This window comes from Episyrphus balteatus, chromosome 3 (assembly GCF_945859705.1).
Source record: "Episyrphus balteatus chromosome 3, idEpiBalt1.1, whole genome shotgun sequence".
Lineage (NCBI taxonomy): Eukaryota > Metazoa > Arthropoda > Insecta > Diptera > Syrphidae > Episyrphus > Episyrphus balteatus.
In genome coordinates this window covers 126,163,799-126,187,193 of record NC_079136.1, presented here as the reverse complement: position 1 = coordinate 126,187,193, position 23,395 = coordinate 126,163,799, and the positions used below count along the sequence as shown (strand labels likewise).

The 23,395-nt window shown below is 28.6% G+C and overlaps 1 protein-coding gene across 1 annotated transcript; it reads right to left on the bottom strand.

Annotated features, from left to right (window-relative positions):
• Positions 1-11,924: 11,924 nt before the first annotated feature.
• Positions 11,925-22,958, bottom strand: LOC129916839 (sphingolipid delta(4)-desaturase DES1). The gene is made up of 2 exons (XM_055997029.1): positions 22,078-22,958; positions 11,925-13,172 (listed from the first exon to the last, which is right to left on the bottom strand). The coding sequence occupies exons 1-2, from the start codon at positions 22,473-22,475 to the stop codon at positions 12,605-12,607; spliced, it is 966 nt and encodes a 321-aa protein (XP_055853004.1). The 5' UTR covers positions 22,476-22,958; the 3' UTR covers positions 11,925-12,604.
• Between the last annotated feature and the right edge of the window lie 437 nt (positions 22,959-23,395).

Genomic DNA, 23,395 nt, shown 5'->3' with positions numbered 1-23,395 from the left:
ACAAGGCACACAAGGCACACACAGTCAGTTGTTTGTTGTAGTGGCTGTGAAGGTAGCAGCCCCAAACGATATGATGCTCAGAAAAATAATTTTTTTTATTTTTGATTTTTTTACGGAGAAATGATGACTGGCACTCTCTCTTCTCTATTTCTCTGTTTTGTTGGAACAACAACATGATGTTGATGTTGAGTACGAAAAGCTCCTCCAGCACCAGCTAAATTGGTTCTCAATTCGAGATGCTCTTGGCTCTTCCAATTGTTGTGTTTGTCTCTCAAGCAAGACGATGCGATGTAGGGATAATGTTGTGGGTATGATTACCACTTTGAAGGTTTAATGGTTTAATTTTCCACATTGAAATTTTTTCCAAGCTCCAACGTTTCATTTGAAATGCTGAACAGAAAAAAGTGGTAAAAGGAGCAATATATATTCTTTTGACTTAAATATTTTGAATGGCCTTTTTAATTCTTGACGATAATTGAAATACTTTTGTATTGTTAATAAAAAATAAGTCCAAAAACTAAAACCACTGCACTAAAATTGAGGTCTAAGGACTATGTATTTTTAATTTATTTTAATATTTTTATCACCAAAATCATGCAATTTCGTAAGACATACAAAAAGGCCCAACCACTGCATTCGTAGGTAAAATGATCTTCAATCTTCAAATCAAAGCGCAGTGTATCCTGTTCCAAGAATAATCTGTCATTGCTAATCGCAAACATTTAAAACATAAAAAAAACATAAAATTCGTTTTTTTTTTTTTTTTGATTGAGTTTTAAACAAATATGCAAAAGATAGTAGAGTAACTAAAGCAAATTATTAGGGAACCCGGCCGAACAGCTCTGATTTTGACGATTTTTTTTTTCAAACGTAGGTAATGAAAAATACTTTAAAGTCTATATATTAAAAATTGCCGATGTTGCCGTATTGTTTTTTAAAATTAACATTAAATTTTTTTTGAACAACACCATTTTTTTTTTTGCTTAAATTTCAAAAAACAAATGATAGCAAAAGATTCTCTAGGTAATTTAAGGAAAATATATAAAAGCGATATTTAAGCGATAAATGCAATTTTCTAACATTCTGACCTCAAACACAAAAAAAAATATTTTGAAAACAACGGCAACACCTACAATATTTTAAAATACATTTTTAAAAAGCCAGAAGCTCATACTTATCTCTTAAATTTAAATCCACTAAATTTATTTAAGAGTTTTTGAAAAAATGGTCCTCAAACTCAGAATTAAAAAAAAAAAATGTTATTAAAAAAATTTAAAAATGACTTTTTTCCAAACTTTTTCTAATAAAATATGAATTTATTTTACAAAAATTTTTGGCCATAAATATTATGAGTTGAATTCTGAAGCAGAAAAGGTATTATATATCACACTTTTGAAAAAAAAAATTACAAATTACTTCAATTTCAATGGGTTTTTTTTGCTAAAAACTGAATTTTTGCATCGAAATAATTAATTTTCTCAAAGACTTTGGTAAATAAGAACTTTAAATTTTTGCTATTTAACTTTCAACAGTAAGGGTTATTAAATGAATAAAAAATAATTTTATGTTTAGATGTTGAACTTTAAAAAAAAAATAAGTTACATTTTTTTCAAAACTTTTATTAAAAAAAGTTCTTCGAAAATGAAATACTTTTTAATTTTGTTCATAAACCGTAATACATATTGACATTTCCTTTTATATTTTGAAATCATAATAAATGCTGCCAAACAAATTTGGAAATAAATACATTTTATATTACGAAGAAGTTTAAAAAACGACATCTTAAAATTTTTTCAATAATTTTTTTTTCAAAAATCTGAGTTCAGATACCATTCTTTCAAAAGCCCTTAATTCAATTAACTTAATTTTAATTTTACAAATATGACTAGGCTTCTAGCTTTTTAAAAATGTATATTTAAATATTGTAGGTGTTGCCGTTGTGTTCAAATATTTTTTTTTGTGTTTAAAGTCAATTAATAAGAAAATTGCATCTATAGCTTGAACGATGGAAGATTGTCCCTCACTCCTATATATTTTTTATCCTTGAATTTCCTAGACAAACTTTTGGCATCAATTAATTTATGAAATTTAAGAAAAATTTTTGGAAAAAAAAATTATTTTGTTCACAAAAATCTTTAATTAAATTTAAAAAATCAAAACGGCAACACCGGCAATTTTTAATCTATAGACTTTAAAGTATTTTTAATTACCAACGTTTGAGAAAAAAGATCATCAAAATCTAAGCTGTTCGGCCGGGTTCCCTAATATTGCCAATTTTTGAGCTTTAGTTACTCCACTAAGGCCTAATTTATTCACTCTCCATTACATTTAAAATCTCCAAATAAAAAATTGAAAACTGTCAAATCGCATACAAATTTTAAAATTTCCCTTTTTTAATGGAGTCTTTAAATTTAATGGAGTGTGAATAAATTGGACCTAAGAGCCGTTTTTTAAACAAATACATAATTTTGTATAAATATTTTTTTTGAAATAAAAGTTTTAAAATAAATTGGTATGTTTTTTTGTAGTTTGTATGTATCAAAATAAAACCTAAAGCCATAATTTAAAAAATATTCAATATCGCTTTTTCGAAAATTTGATTTTTCAAAAAAATAAATTTCAATTTATTTATTTCTTAAATCCAATAATTTATTTTTATCAAAATTTTATTTGGATTTTATTAAAATGATATTATATTCTTTTGCATAAAATCGTTGAATATGTCGAATTTGTAGTTTAGGAAAAAATCAGATAAGAGAAAAATTTAAGACTTTCAATGCAAAAAATCAGAAATTATTTTTTTTAAGAAAAGAACAAATCTTATAGACCCAAATACTAATATATATTTTTAATGTAAAGAATAACTAAGACAGGATTATTTTAATTATTTTTTTGGGTTATAAGTGTAAGAAACATTAGATAGTTGCAGAACAGCAAGTTCACAATGATTATAAACAAAGTTATTTCGCTTCTTAATAAAATTTTAAAAATTTGATTGTGTACAAAATTTCAACGCTGGTTTTTTTCTTAAATTTTTAATATTTTTAGCTTATCTGTTTCTCCTCAATAGAAATTTTGAATAATCAAAAAATAAAAAACCCATACATTTGCTTAAAAGGAAAAATAATAATGAAAACTAGGGCCCCCAATTAAACTCTTGCCCCGGGGCCCCGACACAGCTAAACATACGTTTCTGGTAGGTACTATCAATTTATGTATCGTTAAAAAAAGAGTTGAGATTGAAATCAAACTGGACTTTATGACGATAGAGAATTCGAAAAAGTAAGTCCTGGCAAGTTCGTCTGTCATTATGAGTAGAGTTTAAGCGGATGGATCATGGTATGTAGCAGGTTTTGGAGATTTTACAAACAGGTTTTTGGAAATATTTTCGTTTGGATCAATAACAACGGGCCATAATGCCATAAATCAATATTAGAGAAAATACAATTTTTTCAAAAACCAATTCTACTAATTTGTTAAAAAAATCAAATGTTAGTTTTTTAGACTTCATTTCGAATCAGTTTTTTTTTATAAAAATGATCTTAATTAAATAAATCAATAAATCAAATTGATATTTTTCTTAGAGCTCAAATTAATTATGATGTTAATTATGCTGGACTCTAAGAGAAAGTTCGTGCGACCCAGTCGTGCATTTTTGCAAAGTGCAAAGTGGGCGGTAGGATTTGAACCCTGAAGGCTTGGCCACACCGGAGGGTATGCGGTAGCGGTACGGGTAGAGGTAAAGGTACTTGTATGAAAAAAATTCCAAACTGACATATCAACGTTCAGATGTGGAATTTTTTTCATACAAATATCGTTACCGCTACCCGTACCTCTACCGCATACCCTCCGGTGTGGCCAAGCCTTGAATCAGTATTGAGAAGAAAAATGCCAAAAACTTATTTTTTGTTGTTTTTATTTTTATGTTTAACGAAAATAGTTTGATTTTGATAAAATTCTGTAGAAAAGTATGTTTTTATATTTCAAGTAAGTTTTTAATTTTGTTGAAAGTAAATTATTAATTTTTGCGGTTTAATTTTTTTTTTTTTTTTTTTTTTAAATTACCTAATTTTCAATCAAAATTTGAAAATTTCACTATAGCATTTTTTTAGTTGAAACTTTTACTTTTACTTTGATCAAATATTAAGCTGCTATTGTAGAAAAATACTGCCAAAAATGAAAACAATAATTTTTTTTTGATTTTTATAAAACACGATTGAAAATTTGCTGAAAAAAAAATTTAGATGTTTTTCAATTTGGCAACCATATTATACAATATTGTGGGTGGAAGAGTCCTACTCCCAAGTGAGAGAGAATTTTGCTCTCTAAACAACTATAAAAGCTCATTAAACAGAATAAGTGTGTATAGTAGGTACCTCCTACTATATCCTTGATCTAGACAGGTGGAGGTTATTTTTGGCTTCCTGGAGTCCTTTTTCCTTTTAAGAAAGACTTGCTGATGATGCTGTGGTTGCAAAAAAAAAAAAAGACTTATAACCCAAACTTAAATAAACACATAGCCACAAATTTATAATGATAAGCTTCTTTTCTTAAGGTCAAGTACACAACAACTCACTATACAATATAATAAGGTCCTACTCTGCTATATCCTTCTGTGGGAAGAAAGATAACATAAAAAAAAGAAAATCCTGTGTTTGGTGTTGTATATTATATGAAAGAGTAATGGTTGTCACATGTGCTATGTGTCGTTGTCGGTGTCGTGGTGACGAAAGATGATTGCAAGGACAGAAAAGCTTTAATTTATTTTTTGCTGTTTTGTGTTGCGTCTCTTCTATTATACCTTATAACCACGCTCACTCAACTCAACAGAGTAGATATGGAAGTTTATTTTTAGAATCGCAAAATTTATATTTAGCGACAAAAATAAATAAATAAAATTTCTTTGACTTTCTCTTAAAAAAAAAAAAAGAATTCGATGTGTTATTTGCGCGCTGCTGTGTGATTTGTTTTTTTTTTTTTGTAAACAAAAAATCCTGACCTTGTCCTGCTGAGGTCAATCATGGCCATGAATTGAGTATACCTAGATAACAATAATAGGAACAACCCTTTTTTTATATAGTCGACCTTAACCATCAGCGATTTGAATAATTATGTGTGGTTTTCCTTTAAGTAAATCTATCAAAGTTTTGTATGGTTTTAATTTTTTATGAAATTTATGTTCACTTCACAGGCGGCTGATTTTGATTTTTTTACGAGACATTAAATATTTAAAATTATATAGCTTTTTTTTTTAATTTATTTATATGTGACGTCAGTCACGTAGGTATGTCAGAAAAATTGTGTATTTAATTTTATTCCTATTTTAACTATAGTTTTCAGATCAATAACTTTCGACTCATACATCGCATGACTTTCAAAAATGTACCAAATTATTGTAAATTTGATGGTCTATAACTTTTATTATTTAAAAAATTATGTGACTAATACTGGGAATGATAAAATCTTAAAAAAAAAAAACTAAAAAAATAAATTAAAACAACATAACCTCAAAACTATTACCTGCTCAGAAAAATAACAATGCCCAACAAATAAAAAATTTCCAAACCGTTGTTTATCATTTCTTACTAAATTTAGGGTGCTGATGCCGAAAACAATATTTTAGTTTTTTTCTAGCAGCTCTAGTTCTTAAATTATTCATAGGTAGAGTAAGCTGGGGTGCATTTGACAACGGGGCACATTTGATTCTGCGTTTTTCGGTATGATCGTGCCCTTAATAAAGAAAAGTTTGGATGCAGAAAGAAGTTTATTTTGATTTAAGGTCTTTTGACAAAATGACTTTAAAAAAAAAACATTATTTTTTTTTTAATGTTGAAATATTGTAAAACAAAAAATTAACTGTTTGTATAATCTTGAATAGTAAATAAATCAAATACAAAACAAAATATTGGAATACATTCACAGTTTTTAAAAATACAGACTTTTAAAAACTAAATGTCAAATGTACTTTTAATGTACCTTTTCCCCTACATGAAAAAGCATAGAAATTCATACCTTCAAATTTTTTTTGTTGAATTTTGTTTAATTTAAAAAATTTTTGTTTTGTAAAAACAATAGTAAAAACGCTTGTAAGGATAAAAGCAAAATGTTAAAAATGAAAATATCTAAAAAACTAGAGCAACAAGAAAGCAACTAGTTTTATTTTTAGGCTTGGTGAATCCAAATGCATTAGGTTCAACAAAAAATTTTCTGGAAAATGTTAACAAACAGTTAAGATAAGCATAACTTTAAAATTAGTACAAAATTACCCCCAAAATGTGTGAAGACTTAAATATTTCAAAAAATAGAGCTCCTAGAAATAAATGAATGTGATTTTTAGGTTAACTGACCCTAAATACATTTAGTTCAATATAAATTTTTCTGAAAAATTCTAATTAACGCTCAAAATAAGGAAAACTGAAAAATTAGTATGAATATTCTCGAAATATGCTAAATTAAATATTTCAAAAACTAGAGCTGCTAGAAAGAAACCAATATGATCTATAAAATTAGATATACATAAATCTTTCTGGAAAATTTAAAAAAATGTAATGTAACACAAAAAGAGGTAAAGCCGGTTTACGGACGATGATTTTACGTGATAACGTCGTCAAAAAACAGGTTGTGTGCTTTTGTTTAAAATGAGTCAATTGAAGTGTTTACTTTTTTCAAACAACCATAATTTACAAGAAAAAGCTAAAAAAAAAATACATTTTTTATTTTCTCATTATATTAATTTTTTTATTCTAAAAGCTCACAAAAAAATTATGCAATTTAAAAGCCAAGTATTTCTTCTTAAGAATAAAACCATTTTTAAATTTTTACAATGCGCAAAAAGTATAAAAATTATTTATTGCAAAAAAATCATTTTCATTAAAAAAAGCAAAAAAAAGCATGAATTTTTATCTTCTCACGTCATTAATTCCATTTTTTTCCCTAACAACCTATACAAAATTTTATACTATCTGAAAGCTTATTGTCTGAGCTCAAGATATATATATCGATCAGGTCTATGAGACATCTACAAAAAGAGCTAGAATTATTTGAACTCGATCAAATTTCATTAAAAAAAGCAAAAAAAACATTTATTTTTATGTTCTGACGCTATGGAATCAATTTTTTTGTTTGACAACCTATACAAATTTTATACCATGTAAAAGCTTATTATTTCACCTTTCATATGACGTATCAATCTCATTTCAAAGATGCTAACAAAAGAAGTTCGAATTTTTTAAAGTCAACCATGTCGAATTTCCAGAATGAGATTACGGTACTTCCCACACTGGTGGCTGTTCGGGGGGCAACAGATCTCCGCTGGTGTTTTGAGGTTTTTCGCAAGTTTCTTGATTTAACATTGTGTAGCTTGTAGTTAGTCTACCGTTATGTGTGATATACCAAAGGTAATTGTATCAGGATGCTCATAAAAGTTTTATAAAATTTCTATCGGCTCTTGGTCAAAAGTTATAACCTGTTGAATTCTAAAATTTTATTTTACCGTTATCTCAAAATTGTGTTTACGAAAATGATTTAAACTTCGCACACATTTAGTCGTGGTCATGGTCTATCATATACTTTATTCCTGTATCTATTCAAGAAAAAAAGATAAAAATAAAAAACGATGAAAATCAGTCAAAAACTGTCAAAAAACGTGTTTTTTAAAAACTTGTTTCTTCCGTTATTCAGTCGAAGCTCACTAAACGATATGAATTTTTTGCACATGTATGCATAAGAAAAAAATCCGTATTAGACGCCTAATTTTTTTTTCCCTCATCTTCCACCTGGCACCTTTAGAAATGTCAAAAAAAATTTCCCTACCCAAAATCATCATTTTCCCAAACACGTGTACAACGTTCAAACAAAACGTTATAGCTTAGTTTCAAAATTTTTTAGAATTTTTTCTTAAATACAATTATTCTTAAATTAGTCTCATCTTTCTATAGCAAAAAAAAAATCAACTCTCTACAACTTTGCGTTTTTCATCTTTCCATTTTACCCCTGTTTACCCTATTAAATGACGGAATTTTTAAAATCCTTCATTTGGAGTAAGCTTTAGGTTATTATCTTTCAAATAAGCTATAGAAGATTTTTGAATCTCTAATATTTTATTTTTAATTTTGAATTGACATTTTTGCCGCGAAATTTTTGCCGCGAGAGTGTAACGTTAGAAAATGGCGTCACTTTTTTGTGGCGGCTGCCATGGTTCATCGATTTATAAGACGTTATCACGTCAAAAAAAGATAATTAAATTTCCAAGAACTATTTGGTCCGATAACCATTTCTATAGGACCAATAGTTTTGGAGATTTAGAGCGATTCGCGTTTTCCAAAATGGCGGATTTCGCCAGGGGGTGGCGTCCCGAAAACCAGGACTTAAGCTTTTCTAATGCTCCTCTTTCAGATTTGAAAAATTCAGCCTTCCTGTATTTCTTTCCACAAAATGCCTGTTTTTTTACTAACTTTCCTGTACTATTTTAGGACGATGGCAACACTATCCTTCTTATCACAGTGAATTTCAATTAAGGAGTCTGGAAGTGTTAACGACCTACCACATAAGATTGTACTTATACTTGCTTTGAGGGTTTCGATTACAGTAATTATGTAGTAGTGTCCTGGACAAAAAGAATCTAGGAGGCTATTGACACCACATGTCAAGATATGAAATGGACAAGATATGAAATGGTCATATATTGTGGCTTGTTTTTTCTTTGCCTTTATGACGTCCATCAAATAATAATTATTATTGCCATTCTTAAGCCAACAGAAACAATATAAGTACAATATTTATATACAAATACTTTGTAACATCTTTTTTTTTTGTCTGTTCTGTTCGGACGATGTCTGATGATGGTGATGGCCTCTGGTTAAATGCATGTCGTTTTGCTGGGGTGGTGTGTTGACAAATATTGTATCTTTAATGATAAAATATTTTTAAGATTGAACAAAACTCAAAAGCCACAGGGACAATATTGACGTCACAAAAATATTGTCAAGTAAATTGAAAGCTATCAAAATTTAGTGCGACTACCTTCAAGATTTTTTTTTTTTTTTTAATATACTCAACTCGACTCAATACTCGTGTGGTTTTATGGCAGATTTATATTTACATAGGATAGGCATACGCAATTTTAAAAATATAAAATAAAATAATATACTGGTAATTTGGGGAAAGTTCTTTTTTGTTTAATGTTGTTTTTTTTTTTTGTTCTTTATTTTATTGATAAAAGTTTTAGTAGATATTTATTTACATATCTTTTGTTGAATTTGTTTGGATTTTTTTTTTTTTTTTGAGCAGGGTAAAAAAGCAATAATAAAGATGATGTTTGAGATTTATGGGTCAAGAGTGAAAATGAAGATAAATTGTTATTGACACTTAATGAATTATGTGTTAAATCTAATTAATATAGTTATGATTTTTGGTTTATCATGTTTGGAGATCCTTGAATACGTATCCTTTTTTTCGATGTAGAACACTTAAAAAGGTTTCAATTCAATTAAAAATATGTCAATCAAAAAAACTTTTATTCCTAGGAATAAGCTCTAACTGAGGTTTATCTGACTATTTAATAATTAGCCCTAAAGAGAGTATAATTTTGAGAGTTAACAAATATTGACCATTCTAATTTATTATTTATTTAGTTAGGTATTTATTTTTGTTTGAATCTATTATTTTTTGCGATTTAATTAAAAAGGACATTGGGGCGTATGCGCAACTTTTTTTTTTTTTTTCTTATTGAAGAAACGGAGTGAAATATTGCTGTTCTCTAGCAATTAATCATACGAATTGTTTCTTGATCATTAGCTGATTTCTATAGCTAAATTGGTCATGCAAGGTCTTTTATTTGGGTCAAAACATATCCCCTTGAGACCCAAGCATTAGGGTGTACAAGTACATTGAACAAAATTGAAAACAAAAAATTGTTTCCATTATAAGCACCATTGAAATAAAGAGATTGCAATAACCCGAGGTACCCGAGTGTTTACCCTTAAAAAAATTTTCAACTTAAAAAAAGAAAAAAAACTAGAAAATTATGTATCAAACAAGAATTCATTGTTTTATCAACAAAAAACACACATGAAAAACTAATTTTTCAAAGATTTATTTTTTCACCAAAAGGTGAATTTTGAAATTCAAACACAAAACTTGCATAGATGAATATTTAATATATGTATAGTATATACTTGGTTCATAGAATATATTCCAAGAAGAAACACCTGCTGAGACCAAGAGTTTTTATATTAATGAAAAGAAGAAGTATTCCATGTGATACCGGGGGTCTCAAGATGATATCAGAAGAAAATCATGCATGAGTTTAATATACATAATAGTGTATATGTAGATAAAAATGAAAACAAGTTCCTACCCTGTCATTTTTAACGATTGTTTCTTAAACCTTTACACGTTCTATATATTTATTATAGAACTGCAAAATGGGTTGGGGTCAAAATTCTTTTTTTTTTCAGTTCTGCTTTAAAAATTCTGCTCCTTAAAATCATATTTTTGGATCAAGGTCTCGAAACAAGTTTTGGTTTACATATATGAGTTCACAACGAAAAGGCCTATCTTTTTCTGTAAAAAAATTACAAATTTATTTTTTCGGATTTTCGAGAAAAAATCAAGGTTAACCCCTTGCCTAAAAATTATACATTTTCAAAAAAGTCCTCCAAATCTATCGAGCTATAGATCTAAAAAAAGGTCTGTTTGAACTCTATTCCTAACTGAAAACCAAAAGTTTCTTGGACGTCTGGTTGCTGAATTATTTGCAATCGAAATATATTTTTTCTTACATTCGGAAGCAGATATTTTCGGATCAAGGTCTCAAAACAAATTTTGGTTTACAGATATGAGTTCACGATGAATAATCCTATCCATTTAGGTACAGATCTATATTTTTTTTTTTCAGATTTCAGAAAAAAGCGAGCACTTTTTAACATTTTCCAAACCCTTTTTATATTTTTTGTAGAATATTTGCAGTTTTCTGGCAAACTTGTGAATGACTTTTTTCTTTATTATTGTTTTCTTCATTAGAATCAATTATAATAAAACACAAAATCGGGCTCAAAGTCAAAAATTTTCATGGACAAGTAAAAATGAACAGCTTTAAAAATTAATAGCTGAGCAACCAAAAAAAAAATATCAAAACTTTTTAAACACATTTACAAAGAATTCCTCTCAATTTCAAAGTATTTCTTCTAAAAATAAAAACTTTAACCAAGTTTCTATCATTATTATTAACAGAGAAATTATCATTTACATGAATAAAGGCATACCAAGGCAAGGATTTTCTTACTTTGCAACTTTTCAGATAGAGCGTTACTTTAGAACAATTTTCTTCTAAGAATAGAACCATGAATAACCCCTTAAATTTTCGTTATCTTATTCCGGTACTGCTTGTATATTCTGGTTTAGATCGATTTTTCATATTTTATTTTCCAAGTTAATTTTTTTCACGAATCCTAAACTTATCCTATTTTCTTTATTCATCGAAATTAGACCCGATTCCTGAACAATTCTTTTAGCTAATGTCCAAGATCTCGTTTTTAATGCCGCGTTCTGTATATTTTACTTTTCCATAAAATTATTTTGATATAGCAAGGACATAACGACAGCATTGTAGTTTTAATTATAGCTAGGGTTCATTGTTTGACGCTAACATATGGAAAATTTGAAAATAACTCTTCGGATGAAGAGTTTTTTTTTTCGAGTGAAAATGAAAATTGAAACCTAGATGAAAAACTTATTTTTAGTTGGAACTTTGAATTTTTGCAATTAAGAGCCGTGACACGTGAAAGTAAATAATCAATAACTTTCGCTCCTGATAACTTATTCGCTAAAAAAAAATAAAAACTATCTTTATTGTATATGGATTTTTTTGATTCAAAATAGTTATTTATTTATTTTGTTTCTCTTTTTATATAATATACATTATATATATACAAGAAGTCTTTTACATCATTTTGTTTTGATTGTTTTACATACACAAAATTAAGAATAGAATCTTAGTGCATAAGCTTGATTGAGGTTGAGGGACAGAGACAAAGCGGAAATTTGAAAAATTTGTAGTTTTATTTTGTTATACATATATCTTATTTTTTTTTCTTATTATTAAAAATTCTATAATACATTAAATTTATATAAATATCAAACAGACTAATTTATATATATTTTTAAAATACATATACAGATAAATCTTGTTTTAGAACTCATTTCTTTTTTGGCATTATACAAAAACCTAATAATACTATAATAGTGGTAGAGCATTTAAACTGCAATTGTTTCTTCTTAAAAGAATTCAAAAATTTAAGAAAAAAAGAAACACATTTTTTAAAGCATGGTGTATAAATAAACCTATCAATTTAAATCTATGATCATTTTTTATTTTTTCGTGCTTTCAAAAGAAAAAACAACACCAAACTTAATACTCCTTAAAAATATTTAAACCAACAAGTAAAATTCAAATAAATATAAAATACACCTACACACACAAGTTATTAACTGACATTACGACAATAGAAGAAGTATTATTTGCAGCTTTGTGTTGTTGTTGTTGTTGTTGTTGTAGATTGCAGTCCATGATGTTATTTGTTTCTATAGAGTTTTGAATTTGAATTTATGTTTTAAGGCCACGTTGGTGTCTTTTTACACGGGCATATGGACCCACAGCTGGATCCATAATAAAATCATACAACACACGCATCCATGATGTGTGTTGTGGCATAGAATCATAAAATTCTGGGGCAATCTTTTTTACTTCTGGCAAACGGCTACCCGGCACAGCTGGAAAATCATGATGTTCATTATGATAACCAACATTGAATGTTATCCAATTGAGTGGACCATAATAGGAATAAGTTTCAAAGCCCTTGGCAAACATGTAATGTTCGGATATAAAATGTCCAGCAACTGGATGCAAACCCATTGCCAATATTGAACCGATTAGGAGATATGCCAGAGCTTTCCATCCAAAGAAATACACAACTATACCATTGAAGGTTAGTTGAATAATTGTGTTGATTATTTCCATGTTAGTTGGTGGCTTTGGATTGATGATTAGAGGGCGGAAAATGTAAAAAAATGGCTGCAGGCAAACCCATAGGAATTTGCCAAATGTCGTACAAAATAGTTTAGCTTCGAGTAGAGTGGGTATGTCGGTGTCTATTGCTTCATCGCCTTGGTATCTGAAGTTAATAAAAAAAAAAAAAAATACATTTAATTAGACAACAAGAATAATAAAAAATATACTAATTCATAAAAAATAAGTGAATGTACTACGTCACATGAAATGATTTGCGATTTATTATTATTATTTTTATTTACGATAAGATTGTTCTAAGATTTTTTTAAACGTATTTTATATCAGGTGTTTCCAATTATATAATATTCTTTTATTTGTTATATTTTTGTGTTTATTATTCAAGGTGAATTGTTATCAAGTTATTTTTTGTATTGATAAATTCCCAGTTAATTTATGAATAATCGTGAGGGGACTATTAAAGGAATTTCAATAAAACAATGTTTTGATTGTTACATGCTAAACGTTTCGCAGTAATTTTTTTTTTTTTTTTTTTGTTAGTTTTGTGTGACTATCTAGATTCCCTGTTGTTCATCATTTATGAAATTTTAATCCAAACAATTTCTAAGTGTATCAGCTCTCCTGCTGATAGCCACGTTAACCTAACCTTACGAACTATGTGGATTAGCAATCCTCAGCATCCTTTCTAAAGTCGTCCGAATAGAGCGATCCCTCACTTAAAGAGTCTTTTCGCTCGACGAATCTTCGAATTTACAACCCCTATGAACAATATGGTACGTCCAGTATTATCTATTTTCAACTGTTGTCCAAAAATTCTCAATTTAATGTGTCATATTAGGTGCACTTACGATTGGTTGCTTGGCATTGATAAAATAAGTTTATATGCTTTGATAACTCATGAGTCATGATAATAAAATTGAAAAAAAAAAACGTAGATCAAGATTAAACCTATTTTAATCGGAATAAGTCAAATGCTTTCTAAGGAAATTTATTGGCAATTCACTTCTTAAAAAAATTTGTTATCGGAACAAAATTTGAGGTTTTAGTCAAAACCAACATTACGACGATCGAGAAGATAAAAAAAAAGTGGGTTTCGTTATGTCGCCCGTTAGTCTGAGCGTTCATCTCTTCATAGAGCTAGGGCCTAAACGGATGGATGGATTTATTCAAAATTTACAGGCAGATGGTTTGAAAAAAAAATTATCTAGACCAAATGTTAGTTCTGGTTTGCTATACCATTTTTAAAAAATGAACCGCTAGAATGATGTTTTGACGACTGATAAAGGAGAATACCCAAACAAATCCTCCTTGAATCTTCTCCTCCATTTGCTACTGATATATTATCAGTCAAAACATCATTCTGGACCGTAGGTGGCAGAGAAAATGATAGAAAAATGTGAGCAAAAACACATATATTAATCGTTTTCTTTTTCTAAATCCTCGTTACCTCGTTACCAGTACCTAAATGATGACATATGGTTGGGGGTATACACCATCTTATATTCACATTACAGTAGATCTTCAAAAAAAAAAAAAAAAAACAGGAATACCAAATCGATACCCATCACCTTGCCAAGCGGTGATACTTTGGTTTGACAACTGACCAAAATCCTTATCATCCAAGTCTTTTGAAATGATACAGAAAAAAATCCCTGATCACTGTCCGAAATTCCCGACTTTCTCTAACCACAATGTTCCTGATTTTCCCTGACTTTCTAGTTTAGCAGACAGCATGCAGTTTAAGCATTTCCATTTCCTATAACTATCCTATAATCAAAATGATACCCCTACTTCGTTAAATTTTTTTCTGTCAAATTACTGGAGTTTGGAAATCACCTCCCCATTTGATCACAAACATATCGCTAATACCTATTTCAAGTGTCAAGCTTTTATAAAAAAAAAAAGTTTCCAATAACGTGTTGCACGATCATTGGATAGCTGAAACACTACACGATAGTATCTCATCTGATTAACAATTATTTATTTCAAAGCCTACTACAATGCATAACGTGTAAGTTCTTGCTTTCGGTGGGCAATCAATTAAATTTTCAATTGATTTCATTTTTATTTTCAAAACTTAAACGAAAATAAAATGCACGACTGGGTCGCATGTACTTGCTCTTATGGTTAAAGTTCCTTAGAATCTCAAAGGTTTTTATAAACTTCATCAAAGAATTATTTCAACTTTATAAGTAGGGATCGGATTTCCATGCAAATTCATATTTTTTTAGGAACAACTTGGAAGCATGGCAACAAATTATGTATGCGAATTAGGAGATTTCCTTTAAAATGACATTCAATCCTTAGTATATATACTATATTTTTGCATATTTGACTATGCATATTTTGCATTTACATATTTGCATTTATTTGCATATTTTTCATTTATTTGCATATTTTGGCATATTTTTAAAATAAATACATGTTTTTCTATTTTCCCAAAAATTGTAAAAAAAAAAAAAATATATAACGAAATAACACGGTTGAAGTTTTTGACTAAAAGATAATGAACGTCAATTGGAAAAAAGTCAGCGTAAGCGAATACTGTTCAATACTGGCAAAAAACTTTGCCCAAACTCATAAACAAAATCAAATCGTCGTCGTAAAGCAAAATTGTTCTAAGTCACAAAAAGCAAATCTTACAAGGGACGATTTTTAATGGCGTTTTCGATTGGCAGTCCGGAAGCGTCCGGAATCATTCTGAAAGCGTTTTATTCGTACAAAACTGACAGTTTTGTGTGAATAAAATTTTTTCGGAATGATTCCGGACGCTTCCGGACTGCCAATCGAAAACGCCATAAGTTTCAAATTGATTTAAAGCGACAATTTTCTGCTCGTTTGCCATGTCATGTCAAGTTATGTTTTTTATAAAGTTTGTTCTTTTCTCTTGAATAAAATATACAAGTTTACCTCATTAGTAGGTGCATACTATTTTTAAATATTTTTTAAAACTAAAAACCCAAAATTGGACAAAGAACAATTCCTATACAAGTACGTTTTATCCTTAAATAAAAAGTGAACTTCGGAAAGAGCACCCTCAAATTAGTAAAACTGCATCATTAACTCATTTTCGGTAAAAAGTGGATTTAGAACTATTTTGCTTTACGCCGACGAAATGATGAATTGGATTTTTTTCTAGTAAATTCCGGGCAATTTTATTTTTTTTTTTTTTTTTTCAAGCAATTTCTACTCAAATCGTTTATAAATTTTCATGAAAGCAACGTAAAATATTTTTATAATTTTAAAGAAATATGTATTGTATTTTATAAAATGATGTGGTTTTAAATGCATATTAAAAGTGCATATTTTCCATTTTTAAAAGCATATTTTAAGCGCATATTTTTCGTTTTTTAGTGCATGAAAATCATGTTCCATAAGAAATGTAAAAAAATATAAAAAGTTGATTTAGGGCCAATTTTTCAATAGTCAGTTAAACAGTCAGTTAGTACTTATTCCTAAGGATAGAGAAAAAATCAATTTTTTAACAAGCAGATATTAGCTTATTCCTAAGAATAAAACTATCTGCTTCTTTCGGAGACGAATAAAAATTATTCTAAGGAATAATCTCAACAAAAATATTGTGTCAGTTGTCAAAGCTGTTTTGAAAGAATTTAAAAAAAAAATACAGTGGAACACAAGAAAACAAAAACAATCATGAATAAAAATGACGTTTAATTTTAAATATTTTTGAATTTGGCAATTTTTTTTTTGTTATTCTGTAGAATAAATTATTCTTGATTGAAAAATTCAATGTTTTTATCTGGCTGTTTATAAGCCTAATAACTTTATTCGTCGAACAGTTAACTGACTGTTTATTAGAAGATTGAAAAATTGGCTCTTAAAAGAAAAAACAACACCATTTAAAATGGTTTTAACCTTCTTGTGTAACAAAGAATTTTTGTGTTTTTTAAAAAAATAATTTTTTGTATACATATAAACATTTTTTTTCACATATACAAACGATTTAAAGCAAATTTATTGATCCGTTTTGAAAAATTGATTAAGAGCCAATTTTTCAATCTTCTAATAAACAGTCAGTTAACTGTTCGACGAATAAAGTTATTAGGCTCATAAAAAATCAGATAAAAACATTGAATTTTTCAATCAAGAATAATTTATTCTACAGAATAACAAAAAAAAATTGTCAAATTCAAAAATATTTAAAATTAAACGTCATTTTTATTCATGATTGTTTTTGTTTTCTTGTTTTCCACTGTATTTTTTTTCAAAATTCTTTCAAAACAGCTTTGACAACTGACACAATATTTTTATTGAAATTATTCCTTAGAATAATTTTATTCGTCTCTGAAAGAAGCAGATAGATTTATTCTTAGGAATAAGCTATATCTGCCTGTTGAAAAATTGATTTTTTCTCTATCCTTAGGAATAAGTACTAACTGACTGATTAACTGACTATTGAAAAATTGGCCCTAAAAAAAAAAAATGAAATATTTTCTAAAAATCCAAAACTGACTTTTTGAATTTTTTTCTTCGTATTTTTAATTAAGGCTAATCGTTTAAGTGGTACAAAAAACAAGAAAACGGTTCTATGGCAGGTACCGATTATAACGATTCAAAAAATATTTTTTCTATATTAAAAGTAAGACTTTGTATGTCACAGTATACCTACGTATTTTTTTAATAAAATCGTTAAAGCCGTTTTTAAGAAAAATAACCTTCTTCATTTTGGTCATATGGCAAGTACCGTTAATTTTGCTCCTAAAAATAAAATTTCAATTTCACCTCTAGGGAATCTTATAAAATTCATAACTACTAAGTTTAAAGAAAATAGCTTAAGGCTGTACATCAAGATAGATACAGACAGACGGACAGACAGACAGAATGGCGGGACCCACTTTTTTCCCATTCTCTATCATCGCAATGTCATGTCTGATTGTTATATTCAGTTCGAATTTTTTTACGAATCCTAAACTTGCCCTATAGGTACGGTGAACATCCGTCCCGATTTACCCGGGACTGTCCCGTATTTCTAAAGCTTGTCTTGGGTTTTTATTGAAGAAACCCGGGACGTATAAGTGTCCCGTATTTTGTAATTTGTCCCGTATTTGCACAATCTTTGATTTGTTCATAAAAATTTAAATACTTTGTACGGAAAACTAGAAAACGGTAAATGGGAAATAAAAGTTTTTATAATTTTTCGGATAAAAACATTAGTTTTTAAAATGTTTCTTCAATTATTCAGTTCCAGTTTGTGTTTGTCAGGTTGAAAATCTACACCAGAAAGAAGTTTTATTTTTGAATAATTTTTGAAAATGTTGAAGAGTAAAAACCCAGCTAAATTTCAAAACATTTAAGAACATGTTAAAAGTTGAATTAAAGATTAAAAAATTTCAAAATTATTTAAAACAAAATTAAAACCTTAAAAAACAGCTTTCACGATTTTTTGATTAAAAAAATATATTTTTTTAGAAATTAACAGTTATAACTTATTAATTTCTTAAATGGTTTCAACGAAAATAATGCTATAAAATCGTTTATGAAATCTTGCTATCAAAATTAGGAAAAATTAAGTCTAATTTTTGTAAAGAGTCAGTATTTTCAAAACAATCCAAAAAATTTTGTATCTGTCCCGGGTTTCACTCCTAGAAATATAGTCACCGTACCTATAGGTATATTGGGTTTCGCTGGGAGCGTATCGGAATGCCGCTTTTGAAAATCCCGTTTTTCGAAAATCCCGAAAAAAAAGTTTCAAAATCATGAGAAATAGACACAAAATTAGTAAAACTGATTTTTTGCGTTGTAAAGCCCACACAATATGTACCTTCAACACATTATGAAAACGGTATTTCTTTTATAAAAACATAAAATGATTAAAGCCTTAAATTGAGTTCACAAATAAAAGAAATTTCATTTATTTAAATATCAAAATTTTTGAAATGCATCTAAATATAAGTTGAAATATATTTAAAAGAAATTTCTTTTGATTATGTAGTGTGTACTTAGTTTAAGGTGTTGTGATCATTTTATGTTATTATTAATCTATGGGATTATCACGATTTGATTGTTCTTCTGAAACTTAAAAGTAAATATTAGTTTGTTAATTGATTTCTTTTTAGTATCACATTCCTTACTTTTTTTTATTTTTTTTTATATATATTATATTTTTTGTTAAAGGTTTTAATTAAATGCGTTTAGAACAATCTCTCATTTTTTAATTTATTTTAGTATCCCGATTTTGCAAGCAAAACTATTTGTTTTATTTTAAAAAACCGCGCGATTTTTTAAAATAAAACAACTAGTTTTGCTTGCATAATAGGGGTAGTAAAAAACGGGATTATAAAAATCGGGATTTTATAAAGCGGGATTATAAAAAGCGGGATAATGAAAAACGGGATTTTAAAAGCGGGATTTTAAAAAACGGGAATATAAAACACGGGATATCGAACCCAACCCGTTTCGCTCCTAGAAATATAGTCACCGTACCTATAGGCAAGGGCGGATCCAGGATTTTTTTCTGGGGGGGGCACAAGGGACGGATTGGCAAAAAAAAACAGCAATAACAGTTAGAAATAAAGTGAAGTACCATACGACTGACTAACAAGCAGAAAATTTTAACGACCCACAGTGGTCTAAAACCTGGCCAAAAATATTTAGGCACATTTCCCACATCAAATAGGTACCAAATGACCAAAAAGTTATTCGGAAGGAAAATTTTTCATTTTCTTGTTACAGTAAAAGCCACTTAAGTGCTAACCCTCTTACTCCTGGATTAGCCGGAAGAAAAAATATATAAAAAATCAGAAAATGCACGTACAATTCTGTGCTATATTAAAGTTAGTAATCTATTCTTTGTTTAATTTTTTGACTTAAGTTGTTTCACCAAATAGATTTTGAGAAATTAAGTTTTAAAGATGAAATTTTGAAAAAAAAAAATGTTTACGTTTTTTAATTGATTTTGTATAAAATTTTGCAATATTATGGACATAATTATACCATTAGTTAATGACCTAGTAGTTTTTAGTCAAATACTAAAGACTTCATTCTAATAAATATTAAAGTTCCTAAGAATAACAAAAAAAACTGAATCCTACTTTTTTGCCGGGAAACCCAGTTTTTTTTTTTATTTGCATTAACCTTTTGTAACCCAAGGTCGTAAATTTAAAAATTAATAAGTCAATCGATTGGCCTTTATCTTTAATAAAACACGTATTTTTTAAAAATTCAATAAAGTCATTATTAACTTAGTTATTTCGATATTTTGGGAGTAAAAAAAAAGTTTAAATAATTTATTTTTATATAAAAATTCAAAAATTCAAGCAAAAAACTATCTAATATTAATTTTTAGGCACTTTCCTAAAATCCAAAAATAAAACGCCGTGGGGTTTACTAACAAAAACTATTTTTTTTCTGAATTTCGTAGTTTTTATACAAATTTGCTTATTTTCAAAAAAACCCAACTTTCAACATTAACTGTCAATTAAAAACTATTGGTGCTATTTATTAGAAATTTGAAGTACTATTTTGATAAAGCAATACTTAAAGATTATAATATTAGAAGCTTCAAAAGAAAAAAAAAATAGTTTGTAGAGCTTTTATGCAATCTTTTTCTGTTTGTTACAGAAATGTCACATGGGGCTACAAGGGGTTAAATTGTTTTATACCTCAAGAATATTGTGTTCAAATCGTAGGTCTCTTGGAGCCAAATTGACCAAGTTATAAGTATTTTAATACTACCCTTAGGAACGTTTTAGTCTTTTAGTCCAGAGTTCAAAACTTTAAATCGTTATCCCCACAACTAATGTTTTCAACGCCGGTGCTCCTCATAACTTCAAAACTACTGCACCGATTCTTTTGAAACTTGGAACACTATTATTTTTATATATTTTTAGAGGTATCCCTGGAGAAATTTTCTCAATAAAATAATATTTATAAAAATCTATAAGTAAGGGTCGCTTTTGAGGAGTTTTTTTTCAAGGGGTCTTTATTTTCGGGGTTCAAACTTGGGCAAACTTCTGAAATGCAAGTTTGTTCTACATATATAGCAGTTCTATAATCTATAGTTTATGCAATTTTGTGACGTGTTCCGCTATTTTAAAAACACTAATGTTGAAAAAAAACAACGAAAAAAGTGCAAATTTTTTAACCTCTCTGTATGAAAAAATAGAGTTGCATATACAATTATTTTTTTTATATCATTCAATGTCATTCGATGTCCATATCAAAATTTTTCACCAAAATCACTTTGAAAATTCACTTTTTTTTAAATCGAAAAATCGTTTATTTATTTGTGAGGTGGAGCTTTTCATGGGAAAGGGATGAAACAATCAACAAAATTCGCATTTTCAGCCAGAAATAGACAAGAATTTCACTCAAGTTCTTTCTGTTATTATTCATATATTTTTAAAACTCTTATAGTTTGATTTCCTTTAAGTATGAACTTTAAGTTCTAGGGGGGGCACGTGCCCCCGTGCCCCCCCCCCCCCCCTGGATCCGCCTATGCCTATAGGTATATTGGCTGGCAAGTAAAAATATGTATTAAACTTGATTGTTCCCTTTTTTTTAGAAGTTGCGACACAATAAATCAAATTTGTAGGTAATTAAAAATTGTTTAGCACGCACAATAATCAATGATTTTACTACGATAAGCGTTTTTTTTTTTTGTTTTTTATGAAAAACACCTAAATTCCCTGGCAACGTGATACACACTTTACTTTCTATAATCCACCCTCTTCAATTTTCCAATAGAATTAATTGTGAAATTCGATCAAAAATGAGTACCTATCTGATTTGATTACAAAAAGTGTCATGTCAGTGTAACTTTTGCATACGTTGACAACAACAAAAAATATAATAATTCTAACCAAAAAAAAAAAAAAAACCCTTTAACTTTCGGGGTTTATGAATGGGAAACGGGAGAAACACAACACCTTCACACCTTATCTATCTAATTGAAAAATTCATTTCTATATGCGTTTGGGAGACGACTCATGCTTTTCAAATAAGTCACGTAGGTAAAAATTTACTTAATCAAGAGAACAAACAATCGAAAAGAAAGAAAAATAAAAAAAAATATAACAAAAAGTTCTTACCTATGATGTTCCAAATGATATTTCCGAAATGATATCGACATTGGCAATCCAATGGGCAAATTACAAATGAATCCCATTATCCGATTGGCCAACGGGCGACCATGACCGAATGCCAAATTATGAGATATCTCATGCACGGCCAACATCAACGAATGATTCAATATTCCACCAAAGCAATAAGCAATTAGGAATAAGGCTGGCCAAGAGCAGTCTTTGATTAGGAACAACATTAGAATTTGTGTCAAGACCATGGAGCCGGCAATATACTTGAACTTGGGATCGTAGCCGAAGAGCTTTTTGATTTGTGGATATTTTTCCAGAATCAATTTGCGACGACTTGCATGTGGCTCTTCGGTGTAAACCCATTCAAAATCTGTTCGGGATACTTGTTGTCCCATGATGATAAATAATGAAGATGATGATTGTCCTGGGCGTTTCTTTCTTTCTTCTTTTTTCGGTTCTAATGGAAATTTACTACTTTTTTTTTTTTGAGTTCCGTATAAAAATTTTGTTTGTGACTAATTTAGTTTAATTAATAGTTTTTCTTTTTCTATCGCGCAACAAACTAGAATGACTGACACTCCACTCCTCCTTCATGTGAACAGCCTAGCTAGAAGCCACCACCGATTTTAGTAGAGTATTTCAAAGAACAGAACAACATGCGTTGACGTTGAGTGATGCGATTTGGAATGAATGTCAATGTGAAAAGGAAATACAAAAAGCTACAAAAATTGATGATTTTTGTTTTGTTGATTTTGTGGCGGGGATTTTTTCATTTGATAGAAAATTATAAATAAAAATAGATAAGGAGGGATAGAATTTTGTTTGATTTTGAGCGGATTAGAGTAATTTTTTTTTAATAGTAGACAAAATTGGCAGCTGGTTGTATTTTTTTTTAAATTTCATTTGATAAGAACAGCCGCTGTAACGAAACAGCGTTAAACAAAATGTCAAAAAGTACACTAAGAACAAACATTTTGGAAAAGAAAAACAAAAACATTTTAAAAACAGAAAATCAATCCTATGAATTTAAAATTATGTTTTAAATTTAAAAAAAAATGAATTTTATAGACATATCGTCGCTTGGATGCTATCTTGTTCAATGTCTATTTTTCAAAATTTTGGGAAATCGATTTTTAAAGTTCAGAATGAACATTTTTGTTGATATCAGAAAAATGATTTTTTTCTGCAACCCTTGACATTTGACAATTTTATTTTCAAAAACAAGTAATAGAAACCCAAGTAACAATTTTACTTGCATAAGGTCCATTTTCTTCGATTCGGCAAGCTATAGTTTGTATAAGTTTAGTTTAAGGCT